This window comes from Fringilla coelebs, assembly GCF_963513975.1.
Source record: "Fringilla coelebs genome assembly, chromosome: 7".
Taxonomy (NCBI): Eukaryota; Metazoa; Chordata; class Aves; order Passeriformes; family Fringillidae; genus Fringilla; species Fringilla coelebs.
This window is the reverse complement of record NC_140035.1, coordinates 5,817,967-5,834,182: the sequence shown is the minus strand read 5'-3', so window position 1 is coordinate 5,834,182 and position 16,216 is coordinate 5,817,967. Positions and strand designations below refer to the sequence as shown.

General features: G+C 39.8%; 1 protein-coding gene across 1 annotated transcript in view; it reads left to right on the top strand.

The window, feature by feature from the left end:
* The window catches only part of THSD7B (thrombospondin type 1 domain containing 7B), a gene marked incomplete at its 3' end in the record, with an annotated part of 240,130 nt that overhangs the window by 135,332 nt on the left and 88,582 nt on the right, over nucleotides 1–16,216 (top strand). Inside the window, exons 12-13 of the mRNA XM_084209346.1 lie at nucleotides 9,991–10,185; nucleotides 14,267–14,530. Coding sequence (XP_084065472.1) covers nucleotides 9,991–10,185; nucleotides 14,267–14,530 — 459 coding nt within the window. The remainder of the gene's footprint in view (nucleotides 1–9,990; nucleotides 10,186–14,266; nucleotides 14,531–16,216) is intronic.

The following is a 16,216-nucleotide window of genomic DNA, read 5'->3' as shown; positions in this document are numbered from 1 at the left end:
TTTTCTTCTAGTATGTTGTTGCTAAATTGTTCATTAATTTGCAGTGAAGAGCCTATATATTATATACAGACACACACAATCTCCATACTTCCCCATTAGTGCTGCCTTGATCAGTTGAAAAGTAGTGTTACATTCAAGGGGTTTTTGTGGGGGAGTGGTGGGGGAAGAAAAAATGTCTTAAATGGCAAGATTCTTTTTTTCTGAAATGAATTATGCATTATTCTGAGTAGGTGAGGACTGTGGATGAAATATTGGCATTTAATAATGTAATGCCAGAACCTCCTGGCATAAAGTTCAGTTGCTAGACCAATATTTAAACTGTTGAGCAACGTTATTGCTCTACTAAACCTCATCACTTCGCATTTCTCTCTGCAAGACCTACTATTGCCTCAGGCTGTAAATGGAAGATGAGATTTTATTATAAGTCTCCTGGATTAGGTACACAGGAACCACACTGGTTGACACTGGCTTTGATATATATGAGCAAAAGTTTATATAGTCATTTTTGCTGCGTTTCCATTCTAAAAGTTAATTAACTGATAAGATATAACCCTGAAGCGTGGGCCTTCTGACAGGACAAGACAAAGGTTTAGAGAGAAATTGAGACAAAGGTCTGATGCAATGAATGATGGAGGAAAGGCAAAATGCCAGTGCAGTAGCTCAGAGAATGTCTCAGTTCTGTGTAGCTGTACAATCTGAATTTATTTGCCTGTGCCATGTCAAACTTGCTCATAGAAACAAATTACTATGAATTCCTGCTATGCTGTATTTATACTTTCATTATAGCAACAGCAAGAGTTGTTCTCCCAAGTACAGCACATTTGTATGGAAAGTTCCCTTTCCTCTGGGCTTCTGATGAATTAAAAAGCTGCTATTTACTGTTTCTTTGAAATACACAGTTAAAATTCCAAATATCAGTTCTCGCTTCTGAAAAGGAAGTGTGATGTGAATCTTGATGGATTTTCAAAGTATTCAGCTGGTTTTGCATTGAATTTTGTTTCCTAAATAACTTATACTAAAATGGAAGACATAATTACCACTTTGGGAAATTTTGGAAGACCCTCTGGTTATGTTCCCTTGTTTTTAAGGGTCGTGGTAGTGCTGGGCATGATTGGAGATAGAATTTGTTCCCTCTTCAGGGAAGGAAGGGTCAGATGTTCCTCTGGGCTTCGTGTCACTGAGGCAGCCTCAGGTCTGGGTCTGTCCTCAGTGATGCCCTCCCTGGCTGGGTCCTGCCTCTCCAGAGGGGAGCACAGCCCCTGCTGCTGCGGGGTGTGGACAGGGCTGCGAGGGGAGTTTCTGCTCCTACAGGAGGTGGGAGCTGATGATAAATCCTTGTGGCCCAGCCACTCTCAAATGAGCATGTGAGGTAAATGTGGGTCTGCTGTTGTTGCAGTGGCACAGTGTGAATAGCCACCTCCACTTCTACAAAATTTTATTCCAATTTAATTTCCAAAGATGACCTTCCCCTGCTTTAAGTGCTCCTCAATTTGAACCTCTGATCTTGTAATGACAGTTGGCAGAAACCTTCTGCATCAAGAAAGATTCACACAGAGAGCAATTTTGTGGGAGAAACTGCTCTGAGCTCCAACAAAGATGAACAAAACTTCACAGGTGAAAAGAGGGTATAAGCTGAGAGTCTAACTGGTGATTTATTATAGCCAAGATTAAAATGATTTGTACTGGAAAGACTGTAATAAAAGAAAATGCAGCATAGTGCAGTGTCCCAGGCTGTGGTTGCCTGGAATAAAGATTACTAATCCTAATAATCTTTCATCAGGGTGGAAACTATTTCTAGGTCTGATGCAATTTATGTTCTATAGTATTTTCTCTTTTTTTAATTTTATTTTATTTTTGCATTTAATTGGTTTTTTTTCAGTTAAGTAAGCCATCCATTCTGTTATCTGTACCAATGGTAAAGGAACCATGGTAGAGAACTTTCTGTGTCCAAATGCTGCATCTGCTATACATGAATAGGCATAATTCTATTGTGATCGGTGTTTAGATTGTGTAATTTTTTTAGAAACAAATGCTTGCAAACAAATGCTTTATTCATAGAAGAATCATTAAAAAGAAAACCTAATAGGATCTGTTGTTTTCCTGTTGAAATAATTGTGAGTTTTCTCATTGTTTCAGCAGTAATGCAATCTGCTTTATAACCCCCCCCAATTATAACAACTTAGTGAGAATTTAAGTTGAGTAGCAGCAGCCAAATAAGAAATGTTTCTATTTTTTCTGCCCACAAGAAAGAGAAGATCATTGCATGAAAAGCACAAAGTCCTGTAAGATAACTCCCTTTGCATCTTCTCTGATCTTCTGCCTTGTTTTTAAGAGACTAGAAGGAAAAAACAAATAGTTCCTTTAGATCTGTTAGCTTCAAAAGAGAAGTGAAAAAGAATGTACTGGCAGTGAGAATGGTCTGAACAGCAAACCTGAAGGAAGATGGGTGTAATTATTTTTATTATTTTTAAGATGCAAAGCTCTTGGATCTGCTTCATTCACACACAAAGTTCATTTAGCATGAGCCAGGAAATACTTATTTAAATCAGGGTCTTTTGTATTCCCAGTTTAGAAATACAGCCTTCTTGGACTATTTATCTCTCATGGGGGATTTGGGTGTCTTTTTTGGTTTTGTTCTTCTTTTTTTTTGTTTTTTTTCCTGGTGAAGAATAGGGTTTCCAAAAAACACTTTTCCCCTGCACAGTAGGAATGTTGGGGAAAAAGTAGGAAAAGCCATTCTGGACGGATAATTTACATATTATGTATATATGTATGGAACTCCCACACATCAGAGTGTGACTTTGCTCTTCCTGGGATTCCAATCTGCGTACTTAGTTTTCCCACTGGGTAAATCTCCTGAAAACTCTCAAACATTTCATTTTTCAAGGCTGTGGGAGGGAAATTTTTCACATTCTCTTTCACATTCTCACTGCCTCTGTTACCTTTAATCTAAATACAGTGTCTTTACTGTACTTACACTGTGCTGACCCTTGAATCTCAAGTCCAGTATCTTTATTTTTCTCTCATGAGGTGGACAATATTGTATGATGGCTGAAAGATACTTAATTTAGATAACATGAATTATTTGAGTATGCTTTTTTATTAGTTTCAGTCAAAGTCATTTCAGTTGCATTATCAGTTTTAGACTGGAGATGAGTAGCCAGACTTCAGACCTCAAAGCATTTAGTATTCTTATCTATTTTTTACGGTAGAAAAGTGATAGTTAGAGTGGAAAGTTTTATGCAGAACCACGTATACAAAATCCACTGGTATTTTAGAAAACTTTGAGAGCAGTTTCCATGAGGTGAATGTAGATTAGGATGAGTTGAAAAGCTGTTGAAGGGCCTGTGCATGTCCCAGTAGCTTTAGCTGCTGGTGCTGAGCAAGGGGGCAAGAGCAGTGTGAGTTTGGAATTCCAAAATGAGCCAGAGCTGGGAAATGGGGAGCTGAGGAGGAAAGGTGGACTCAAGTCTTGAGGTGTTACCTTGGACCATCATATTTTAAATCTAATGTTGGAGCAGTTGTGAATATGTGGGTGTGTTAGTGTTGTTCTGGATTTAGTATCTGTGCTTCACTGCAAAGGAAGTCAGTGCTTGCTTAATCAGCTGAGTAATTTTCCAGCTTGAGTTACTAGAAATACTGTAATGTTGTGTTTGTTTTCCATTTTCTCTCTCCCTCGTGTTATTTGGCATATTTGATTCTCTGTATTTACTGTCATCTCAATGCATGTATTTATAGCAGGATGGCTTAGTCTTATTTTCAAGTTGTGCAATAAATAATTCATCTTAAATATAACTTGATGATAGGCGCTACAAAGAAATTGAACTCGAGTAATTTTGGTAATTGTGGGCCACAGAAAGAGGAAAAAAATTAACGTGTTTTTGTATTTTATGTTCTCTGAAAGGAGCGTAATTTCTATCATTAATCATCTAATGCACTTCCATTGATTGTAATAGAAAATGAAAGTAAAAGCAATTCAAAACCTATAATAATGTTTGGGGGAAAAGGAAAAAATTGTGAAAGATTCTTTAGACTGATTGCATAATGTAGAAGCACTCAGATTGCAGCTATTCTCTGGACAAAGTGAATTTGAAACATTAAAAACTCATATTATTTTGCCTTCCTGGCCAGGCAGAGTCTGAACCACTTAGAATATGAAAACACTTGTATAAAAATAGTGCTCAACATTAATATATCAGTCTTGTGTTCTGCATTCAGTGTGTGGGTGGGAGGAGGAATGGGCTTTACAGCAATGTACTTCTCTCCTGCTCCTCCTCAAACAGTGGGCAGTTGTGGCTCACAGATGAGGTGAAATAAAACCTCAAGTCACACAGCTTGGCAAAGTTGACATGTGCAGCTCAGCTCTTACAGCAGTTCAGATCCTGTATTCTGAACCAAATAATTGATCACCTCATCCATGAATATCAAATTAAAATTGCACTATAAGGGGTTCTTGAGGATGGAATAGAGGTGAGTCCAGTTGAAGGCATTAAATGGTGCTGGAGGTGCCCTCCCACCACACTGGCCTCAGCTGCAGCTGGAACTCCTTCTGAGGCTTCTGTGCCTACATTAACCCCATGCACCCCTTACTGTGGAAAGGCTGCAGAGAGAAACCAGCCTAAAGAGCAGCCACAACATGGACCTTTAGCTTGAGAAGGATGTTCACAGTTTTGCAAGCTGGTTTTCCCTCCTTTCTAATTCTATCCCAAACTTCTCCCCTTTCCCATTACAATCTCTTCTCCATGCTGATGCTCTGCACGTGACTTTTCTGCCCATTTCTTCCCTGACCCCTTTTCATGCAAATCATTTCAGTTGCTTTCCTTTATCTTTCAGTTGGTATTTACCATCTTTATTGCATCCCAAGCTCATCTCGGGCTCCCCTTGTTTGTTTATAGAGCCTGTTGGTTGGGATCTGTGTTTATTCAGTGCTCTGTTTGCGTGGTGGCATTTGTCAGCCCTTTAGCACTTCTGTCAATATCATTAATAATTACAGGATGGGAAACTGGTGACCTCAGAGACAGTTTTCCTGCTGAATAACTAGGTGTCCCAGCTCTTCCTCAGTTATTTGTACGAGATTTATGTCTGTGATGTCCTTGCTGGCATCATTTGTTCTTTTCCTCAGACTTAGTTTTAATGGTTATCTTATGGTGTCTTCTGTAAGTCCAGACTTTGGACACACTTCGTGGTAGGGAGTGCTGCCATGCAAGGGGGCTGCCACAGGGATGGAGTTAAGTGTATATTTATGTCCTTATAGAATCAGGACTTTAAACTTCAATCTGAGTCTCAGCTGAGCCTTATGTCTTCTATTCTGTTTGCTTCTGGTCTGTTCTAATTAGGGGCTGCATTAACATACCAATAATAGTATTAATGTTCCACCTGGGATTTTGGAGAAACTTGTTGTAAGTATGAAGGAGCATCAATATAGAAAATAAATGAGGTCATCATGAGATATGGGACTATATTTATAGTAAGCAAGTCTAGACCCTTATGGTATTTTATTCTTTAATTTTCTAATATATTAGCTCTTAACTTCTTTTTCACATACCAGTACTGATATGTATAAGGAATCATGTGTTATCTCATTACATTGTGGGATACCAAGAGTAATTATGCAACAGAAGTGAGGCTTTTTCTGATCAAGAGGGTAAACAGCTATATTAAAATAATTGCTTTGACTTTACATGCTGGCTTTGATTTTTCAACAATTCTTAGAATTTGGAGACAGGGAAGATTATGACCTTATTTTGCCTGTACCTCTTGGCATTAAAGCTCTTGTCTAGCCTCATAGCTCATCCTATTGTTCCTGTACTAATTCCAGTCATTTCATTTGCAGTACTGCATAGCTTTAGTTTTAGTGTTTGGCCTGAGTGTACCTTCCTGGAATTATCAGTCATGGTTTTCAAATGTTCTCATGACATTTAATTCCAGAGTTTTGAAAACACTTAATTTACTTTTCCCAAATTGAAAGTGCCATGGTACAATATAATTTTACTGGTTCATAGTTGATACTCTCAGTCTTTAGCTTTTTACCCTTTGGAATCTGTTGGAATGCATTTTTAAAGGAGAATTGATTGTAACTTTGGTAAATGAATATGATTACAGAGGCTGTCTGTAATTGGATTTTTACTTAAGAAGAATTAACTTTATGTTATGTTGCCTTATTGGAGGCAGTGCTGTGCCTGTACTATTTCATTCTCAGTACAATTCCTTTTGTTAGGATCTCCTCCAATGCTCTTAAGTCAGGCATGAGCACCTGAGTCTCAGTTTGATGCTGACACCCTGCTTTGGTGATGATGTAACATCATCCAAGGATGCCTTCAGTGCCTCTGCAATCTGACAGTGTGCAAACATTTGATTTCACCATCTAAAAGTTTATAGGAGAAGTGTCTGTTATTTACTTTCAATTTGGGAGAAATGTAGTTACAGAATGTAGCTCCCATATGCTTGTGTGCGCCATATGCTGAGATGCTGGCACACAGACACGCTCTTGTGGGTGGGAATGCAAAGCCAGAAGACAGAGACTGTCACACTGAATATCCCCTTAGCAGTCCTTGCTCAGTCTCCTGGCAGGGCCCTGTAGCAGCAGAAAGGGAAATTTGCTCCACAGGCTCTACATTTAACACTTGACTTAAGCCTTGAAGCAAAACAGTTGCATCTGCAGCTATTTTCATTGCTTGTATTAATTGCTGTGTTGTGTTGGCACCTTTACAGGTGGATCCACACAGTCTGTTAAACAATTCCAGCCCTTCCCTGAAAAAAAGTTATTTTCTTTCAGCCTCTTAAACCTGGCTACCTTTCATTTTAATTCATGATCTCATGGTTATCATTACAAGAGAAAGTGTTTTTTTTTTTTTTTTTTTTTTTTTGTGACAGCAGTTCTTTTTATATCAGTGGAATTGCATTAAAATGCCATAAATGCCATGCCATACTTTGGCCCCAAGTGTTTAATTCCTGTTTGGTGGGGTTGACTGGTGGTAATAAAAAAGAATAGTAGGAGTTCAAGAGGAAATCCTGCATTTCCTCTCTTGGTGGGAATGAATATCATAATTTGAAAGCCTTTATCTGGAAGTGTCCGATTATTAGCAGTTTTAGTCATATGTTTGTGTCCATTTTAAATGCTTTAGAGATGGTAGTAATCACACATTATGCCTAGGAGGGATTTTTTACTCTGATTTTTTTTCTCAGTGCACAGGACTGCAAATGGACTGCATTTGCTCTCTGGGGGTATCCCGCTTGAAAAAACAAAAGAAATGTTGACATAACAGAAATAGCTTTTGCAGTATGAGTTTATTTAAAACCATTGTGACAGAACTGAGGATTAAGGGGAAATATTTTTTATGCAGCATAAACCACATGTGAGCCAAACCAATCAGTAGTTTGAAACCACCGAGGATAAATAATTTTACTTTCCTGAAGGTTCACTGAAAACAAATTTCTCTCATTCTCTTTCCAGAAGTGCTTGCATATGAAAATATTTTTCTCTTAGAAGTTAAAGCTAAGTAAACTGGGAAGTTTGCAGGAAGCAGAAATGAGGAGATTGGTTTCTGGTGGAACCACTGGAGTTGGGTCCATCGTCTCTGCTGCTTTCTGCTGCCCCTTCCCAATCTGTTAAAATGCCCTAATGGGCTTTTGCTTTATAATTTTTTGCTTTATAATTTGTTACTTTAGCAGTTCATGCAGCTCACCTCAAGCCAGGTTTTAAAGTGTGTAGCCTTCTCCTCCTCCCCTCCTTTAGGTCCTGTGTCTCTTATCAGAGTATACATTAAATATTCTTTTCAGCTCCTTCTTGTCTCCATGCTTATACGTATCTAATCCACTATATTATTTGTTATTTTAATTCAACTTTCCTCTCTCATGTTTCCATTGTCAATAATTTCTTTAAGCTCTATAATCTCAGTCAAATATTTGCCCTGATTTCATATGTCCTTACATATATATAGATATATTTTAGCATCCAAATAGGCTCAGTGAACTTGGTGAATTATTTGAATTATATGCTTAAAATTGTGGCTGTCTGTTCAGAAGTTGGGGCAGTTAGACAATAACTGATCACAGCAGCGGGGTGTCTGGTTTAACATTGATACCTAAAACTTCTATTACTTGTCCTGACATCATTAATAGTGTCAGGAATGAGCTGTGCTTTTCTGGCAGCTCCCACTGAGCATTGCAGTGGGGTGGTTTGCTCTGGAATCGCAATTCCTGCCGCGTGGGGCTGGCAGTGGAGGACGATGTTCATGTCCCCGCCAGCTGCTGTTGTGATGCTGAGGAGATGCTCTGCATTCCCTTGGCCACACCTCACGTGGTCACAGCGCTGTGGCCAAACCTGGGGTGTCCTTGCTGAAGGTAATGAGGCTACAGAGACCTTGGGCACCAGAGTCTCTCACTTGTTTAACCTTCCTGAAGAGGGCAATTACACCGTGTCCCCGCGCAGAGCTGTGACCTCTGTCCTGTAACGAGGAGGGGAGGGCTCCCAGGCCCACAGCTGGAGTTGGGAGCTGGGAAGGGTCACAGCATTGGAACTGAAAGGCAAGGATCACCAATTTAGAGGTGGTTATTAATATGCTGATTTGCTGTCACTTGAGTCTAAAGAGACGTTTAACAATTGCTTGCCTTTTGCATGCTCTTCAAAATGCTTATTTTTTCCATAGAATCTAATTGCATTTTAATAAGATGTTTTTTTATTTCCAGGTGATTGCTAACCCATTCCTTTCTTCCATACAGTGCTATAGTTAAACCCAAAAAAAAATCATGTGTATTCATTGCAGAGTTACACCCCAGTAAATTCTTTAACTGTAAGAAAACAGAGTTGTTTTTACCTTTCTTTTCATGCACTCTTACTCACATTAAATGCTGGCAACAAGGAAAATATATGCAGCCTCAAAAACCTGAATTATTTAGCAATTGTCATAAAATAATATCACAGGTTGTTAAAGTTAAAGAATAAAATCTGTATTAAATAACTTCATCCTTAGTAGGTTTATGATACAATGTGTGGACTTGCCTAGAATCACAGAGCCCAACATCATTGAAGTCTCATGGCTAAATTCAGTTCATTACTCTGTCCCTGAGTTTATTACCTTAATCAAGTCGTGACCTGCCTTTGCTTTGTTTAACCTACACTGGAGGATATAAATGGCCTATAAGCTTGGAAGTTTTATGAGAATTAATTATTATTAATGAAATGAAAGACTCCATGATGTGCAGGCTATTTTTATTTATTATAATTACTTACTATTAATTCACTGAATTTAGCAAGTTTTATCCTAGGTTTCCTGTGACTCAGATTCATATATTAAATACTTTTGTTCTCTGTCATGGCTATACAGTACCAATAACCACCGTGAAAAATTAATTATTAGTTCTAAAAAAGGACAACAGACAAGGTGGGAGAATATAAGAGGCATCACAATATTTAGGGAGCTCAATGTGGAGGGGCCAGACCTGGTACTTGTACCTTGCTGAATGAAGCATTTAGCTGTAGCATCTCCTCAGTCATTCCTTTAATCTGAAATATGGAAAAAATGATGGTTTTGGAAGAAGAAGCTTTTTATTATGGTTTTTAGGGGCCTTTTTTTTTTACCACTTTAAAGCAGTTTCAATTCCATGACTAGCAAGCGCATCACAGTTTGTGAATCCTGGCCTCGACCAAATATGTTTTCTGGAACATGGCCACAGTGTTACCTATTTTCTTGCTTGGTTGTACAATGTATCATTGGTTAAAGTGTCCTCACAACCTTTAAAATGACTGCCTCCTTGAGAATATTGACTTTATATCATCATTTAGATAACACACTGGTCAAATAAGAACATGTCTTTATGGTTTTGTGAAGCTTCACTCACTGAGTGACATATGAACGATGCCCTAAAACCAAATCAGCTTTATTCTGTTAATCCAGGGGAGAGAATCTCACACAGAACACCAGGACTGACTGCCCAGAGATACAATATATATCTATGAGAACATAAGGCTTTCTGTGCCCTTGCTTGCAGCTGTGACGTGCCTGTCGGAGCAGGGGGGCTCTGCCGCCGTCGGGGACTGCGTGCGGTGGGCAGGAGCGATGCCAGCCCTGGTCCAGGAGTGCCTCATTCCCTGCAAGGATGACTGCACTTTCACCCCCTGGTCTAAATTCACAGCCTGCTCCTCTGACTGTGACACAGCCAGGAGCAGGAGGCGCTCGCTCACAGGTATAATCTTTTACAATATTTGTCTGATTGGGAATAATGCCTCTGCAGTGTTGGAGTGGTGGGGAAATCCTGACAGAACATCCTTAATTGGTTTTTCATCTGGCACTGATCATTGCCATCCTTGTACACATTCCAGTACAAGAGCAGTGCAGAAGAACTTGCTGGTGGAAAGGTTTTAGACATAAACCAAATTGTGACCAACTTTATCTGACCTATTAATCTGGGGAGCATGCAGAAAATACATATACAGGAGTACAAATCAGTGTCATTTTCTGGAGGAAGTTTAAAACTGGGAGTTTTGTGCTCGGCAATATGCTCCAGTTCAACAGGGCAAATTAACACCATGAATAAAAAAAATGCAGTACCATTAGAGCAGCTTTGTTTGATCTTTTACATGTGTTCATTAAACTCACCAGTTCAAACCATTTGATAGATTAGTCTTCCATACTTGCTGTCGAGGTTTGTTATTATGTTATTTGAATGCTGACCAAACTGAAAGGCTTTAAAACATGAATAGTCTGGAACTGCATGTTTTGCTGGGAGTTGTCTTCCCCCACGCACATTGTTAAGTAAAAGAGAATTATACTGTGCTTACATGGTTTACAAGAAATTTGCTGTTATTGTTCTTCTCAACACTCACATCTTTTCATGTTTCTGTGTGGTGTTTGAGAGCTAATATGTACCTGGCTTGATTTTGCTCCTTTAATAGGGGTGAAACTTCAAAGATTTTGACTGTGGAGTAGAGTGCTAAAATTGCTGTAAGAATATCTGCTGAGATAAAAGCTGGGACCTGAAGGGCAGCAAAATGTGGTGGCCACCACTGCTCCTTCCTCCTAGACTCACTTGTCCTTGGCTGCCTGGCTGTCTTCTTACTCCATTTGTTACTGCTGGAATGTTCTGTGTGTTTTACTAACTAACAATTACAGCACACATTTATACTGGTTTCAAGCTGCCATTTGTCAGTGTGGCTCATTAAGGGATAAAGATTTCTTTTTCACATAAAACCCCAGTATTATATAATGCTCTGTAGTTTCTGGCAAAGAGCATATTCTAAAGTGTTTTCTATACCTGTAGGCTTATAGTAGGAGAAATGCTTGATCCCCAGCAAAATAATAGGTGCTTGATCTTACAAAAAATATGTAAAAAATAATGAATAATTACTTACAGGTAGTTCTAAATTTGATTTTTCTTTGTGAGCATTGTGCAAGTTACAAAACAGTACAGCCCTACCTATCCTCTTTCTTACTCTGTTCTACATCAGATGGAGATCTGTTCAAGTATGTGAACCAAAAAGGGTTTGTTATGCCTGGGTTCTGGTGGTTTGTCTCCTCACCTGCACTGCATTTGTGACCAACCACCACCAGTCTCCCCATCCAACCTTGCTGGGCTCTGTTTTTCCTGCCAGGATGGAGCTCATGGTCTCAGCCCGTGGCCAGTGAAGGTGTTCTGAAAAGCAAGTGGTGAACATGCAGTGAGTGTCCCAGGTGGGCACGTGACAATGCCCCAGAGAGCAGCAAGGACACCCAAATCAGACACTGGCTTTGGTCTGGCCCCCTCTCAAAAGGGGAGCTCAGTGAGACAGGCGCCAACTTGTATTTGCATAAATGCTTCTTGAAAAATAGAGGTAGACAAAAGTCTTGAAAAAAATCTCATCTGCAGGAAATCAAAGATTAAGGAAAATGCTGTTTTCAAAAGTATTTTGTGATGTTAAGAGACCTTTATCCATTTGCATTTCACCTCTCTGTAAGTGTGGATGAATTGTACCTCTTGTTCATCAACTGCGTGTGTCTATTCTCAAGTGAATGCTTTGGCTTCATTATAAGAGTTCATTGATAATGTCATTTAGTGGAAATCTTCTAATTGTTTGCTAAGTATTTGCTTGCCCTCCACTCAATTTTTAATAGTATAATTCATTTTACTTTGTAATTTGTCATTGACTCTACATATAAAATTAGTCATTACTTAAGTGAAAGACTTATTACAGAACATATCAAAATTCAAAAGTCATTATAATGGAAACACCATTTTTAGGTGAGTCTTCAGTTAATTAATACAGTCAGTTAATTCCCTGCATTATGGATACTAAGCACTTTCTGTATTTTTAATGTTTCCTATAATTTTTATGTACAGTATGTACTGCCTGATAATATTTAATATATATAATGTTTGTTAGTATTCAGAAATTAAAAAAGAAAATTGTATTTAATTGATGGATTTATGTCTTCAAAAAATTTTGGAGATGGTATTTTTAGCAGCGATCTTTAAAGCAGTCTGTAAAGATGATAAAAATATCACTACCACTAATTCTAAAAATATTTCTATGGGAAGAGTATGGGATCAATGTCACTCTTCCCCTTAAAATAGGGCTTTCATAGCAGCTTCATTTAGGGGGAAGATTCCAACAAAACAGATGGCAGGGCAAGTTGTTAAAAAAACCACTCACATAAGTATGAGCTTATTAACATCCTTACCTCAGTGTGTTGTGCTTCGTGTCATGATGGCAAAACATGGGCAAATCCCAAATTCCCATGTTTACTAACACAATGCAGAGCACACAACTGAACATACAGAGTTTGTGGCTCCTCGTGGCTTTTCAAACAGAAAAGGCTGGAAATGCCATTAGAGAGGTCTCAATCTTGTTAAAGTCTCTTAAAAGACTTTCCTTGAGGTATGGAGAGTTGTACCTGCATTTTCTCATAAATATATACTTAAAAATGTAAACATAGATTTATCTACCAAACTACCAAGATGCTGATTGATGGGGGGTTTTTTTGCATCATTTTGTGCTAGCAAATTCTACATTCATCAGAACTCTGAAAATACCATTTTGAAAGAGCTGGGGCTTGAAGGATAGTGATATTAAGGGTCTACAGTCAGGGGCCTTTCCTTGGCAGGTACATATTTGTATGGAAACAGGCATTGATGAGACCCAGCTTGTCTGTGGTGAAATGGCTCTTGGTTCCAGGCTGGAAAGGGGGTTGTTGAGTTATATAACTTATCTTTTGGTTTTAGTATCTTATTTGTGTGCAATGAAGAGAAAATATTTCTTCTGGAATCAAAGCTTTAAAAACCTTCTGCAAAAGCGTTTTTAGTGCATCCAAGATTCCCAAGGAATATTTTGAGGATGGCAACAGATACAGTTTGTTGCTGAAGATGAATTCTCCCTTCTGTGCAGATGCCAAATGCAATGACATTCCTGAGCTCAGCCAGCATCAAGATTGTTCCACGGCACGCTGGCTGACCTGTGCCAAGAAAAGCATTGATTTTTATCTTCAGAGGCTGTGTACAGACATTTGTTCCCTTGAGCAGTTGTAGGGATGCAGGGAGCTTGAACTCTCTGTTTTGCATTATTTCTTCTTGTACTGGGGACCCCTTCTCATGCCTTGAAGTCCTGCAGGACGAGGGCATGGAGAGTGCAGTTGCAGAGAGCTCTACTGTGGGTTTATTTGGATGCTGCTGCTGCTTCCTAAAACTACTGAAAGAGCTTTCTTTTAAAACCTGTTGAACGAACAGAGCAAAGGAAAACATAAAAGCAAACACAACCATTGAAATGCTTTCCAGCACTAATAATTTACAGAGGATTATCTTTTTCTGTTTTCTTCAAAGCATGGTTTGTGTGCACAGCTCATCTTTAACTAATTTGTAAAGAAATCTCAAAGAAGTTGTAGCTAATTTAGGGTCCTCCGGAAGTTGTCCTGGCAACCATTGATTGCGAACAAATAGAGACAAAACAATCAATTTATTTCCATCAGATAATTAGGGGAAAATGATATTATATGAAATTACAAAGAGGTTTCTGGGCAGCCCATTTCTAGAGTAAGACTTTGTATTTTACTCCTTGATCTACCCATCAGAACGGTATTTCCAAGTTCTCTGGTTGCCCCTGGAGATAAGTACGTTGTCCTTGCATGCCAGAGCACTGGCAGCAGCTAATAGATGCTTCAGAAACATCCCTGAATATTAACATTCAGATTGTCTCGGTTCTAATGTGTTGAATTCATGCAAGTTTAAATAATATGACGTGTTGTTATCAAGAGCAGCAGATGTTGAGCTAACACGCCGATTTCTGTGGTTGGAACAGGGCGAAGCAGAAAGCGAGACAAATGCCAGAACACGGAACTTTATCCTCAAGTTGAGACAGAGCCGTGCCCCTGCGAGGCGTTCACCTCCCAGCCCCATGGAAATTGGTCCGACTGCATTATCAGAGGGGGTCCACCCGAGCTGCAGCTGGGAATGCCGGCCCAGGGAGTGGCCAGGGAGTGTGGCCAGGGCGTGCGGCTGCGAGCCATCGCCTGCTACGACAGGAGCGGCAGACTGGTGGAGCCATCTCGCTGTAGCACTTCGGGTAAGGAGGTGTAGGACAGCCCCTGACACCTGTGAATAGCACTCCGTGGCTCATGGTGGAGCTTATCCGAGGTGTGTGCTTGCTGGAATAGCTCTCACAAGTTTGCCCTGGGTGTGGAACACAGTTCTTCGAATATCTTCTTATTGCTCTTTAATACTGAGGTTTTCCTCAGTGTAAGGGTCTGCTGGCATTTCTGCTATGGAAATGAGGCATGAGAAGGTTAAAGTTGGCTACAGTGCCAGAATACCAGAGACATTTTATTTCCCTAAAAATCCCATAAAAGTGTAAGCTTTGGAGGAGGTATATTTATTTCAATCAGCATTTTGTTTGAAATTCTGCTTTTACTTGTTCAGAAATTTTTATTCCCTTTCACTAAGTTTGGAGGTTTGGATGGTTGTTTTCAATGAAGGAATTTGCAATTTTCTAGAGACAATTATATTTAATTACAGAATGCCTGTGATGTCACCTGCTGTCCCTCATGCCAGGCACAGGTGGCTTCAGCAGCCAGTGGTCTCCTACAATTATGTACCCGTGTTAAGCTCAAATTCACAGAGTGTATTTTCATAAATTCATAGAGTATGTTTTCATGTCCCTGCTTCCTGGGACACTTGCATTTCTTGTATAATCAAGTAGCCTATATCAGAAGGAGGGCAGAATTAAAATTAAGGAGAGCAGGATGTGTCATTCCATTTGGGTGTTTTTTTCCCAATTTCGTTGATATGCAGTTCATTGAATAGTTTAAGTTGGAAGTGACCTTAAATATCATCTCATTTCAGCTCCCTTCCACTATCCCAAGTTGCTCCAAGCCCAACCTGGCCTTGAACACTTCCAGGGATGGGGCAGCCACAGCTTCTCTAGAAACCTGTGCTAGAGCTTCCCCACAGTTAAGAATTTCTTCCTGGTATCAATCTAACCCTGATATCTGTGCATTTGAAGCCGTTCTCCCTTGTCCTATCGCTATCACAGACATGAGCCTTTATTTTCAGAGCAGAATCCTGAGCTGGGGGCTGGCCCCAAACCACTGCTGCTCTCTGACTTGCAGCCAAAACCTTGGGTCAGCTTGGAGCAGAATGCAGCAGTTTAGAAGACTGCTGATGAGCTGTATGATGGGAGGGGGAGAAATGATGTCTCAGGAGGAGATTAAGTCATAGAGTGGGCACCACGAGTGCTCCCGAGGGTATGAGGGAGCAGAGAAATCAGCTCTCTGGAGGGTCTTCATGATGGGGATCAGCAGCCTGAGCCGTGTGTAATAAAAGGGAAAAAAACCCTCCACCTTAATGAAGTGATTCAGTCCTGGAGTGAATTCCTCTTGCAGCTGTTGATGGCTGTTCCAGCTGGCTGCACAGGTTCATAAAGCAGCTTTCCATGGTTTGTGTTTCAACAATGTGCTTTTGTACCAACTGATTGTGCCTCTGTGGCCCATGAAGGAGGAGCAGTATACCTTTCCCCCACGTTACCTTTTCTCCTGCAAAAAGGGAGCTGTGGGGTTTTGGAAGGTGGTTTTGCCTGTGGCATGACTTGCTCTTTTGAGAAACTCAGGGTTTTTATCACTATTAAAAAGGAGAGCTTGTCTATGCGTGGGGCTTTTCTAAATAACCTTGGAGCCTGTTTTCTGTCAGTGATATTTATGTGGCATTTTTAATGGTCTGGCTTCTCTTAGGGAGGTAGTAGGGAGTGGTAGCTCCA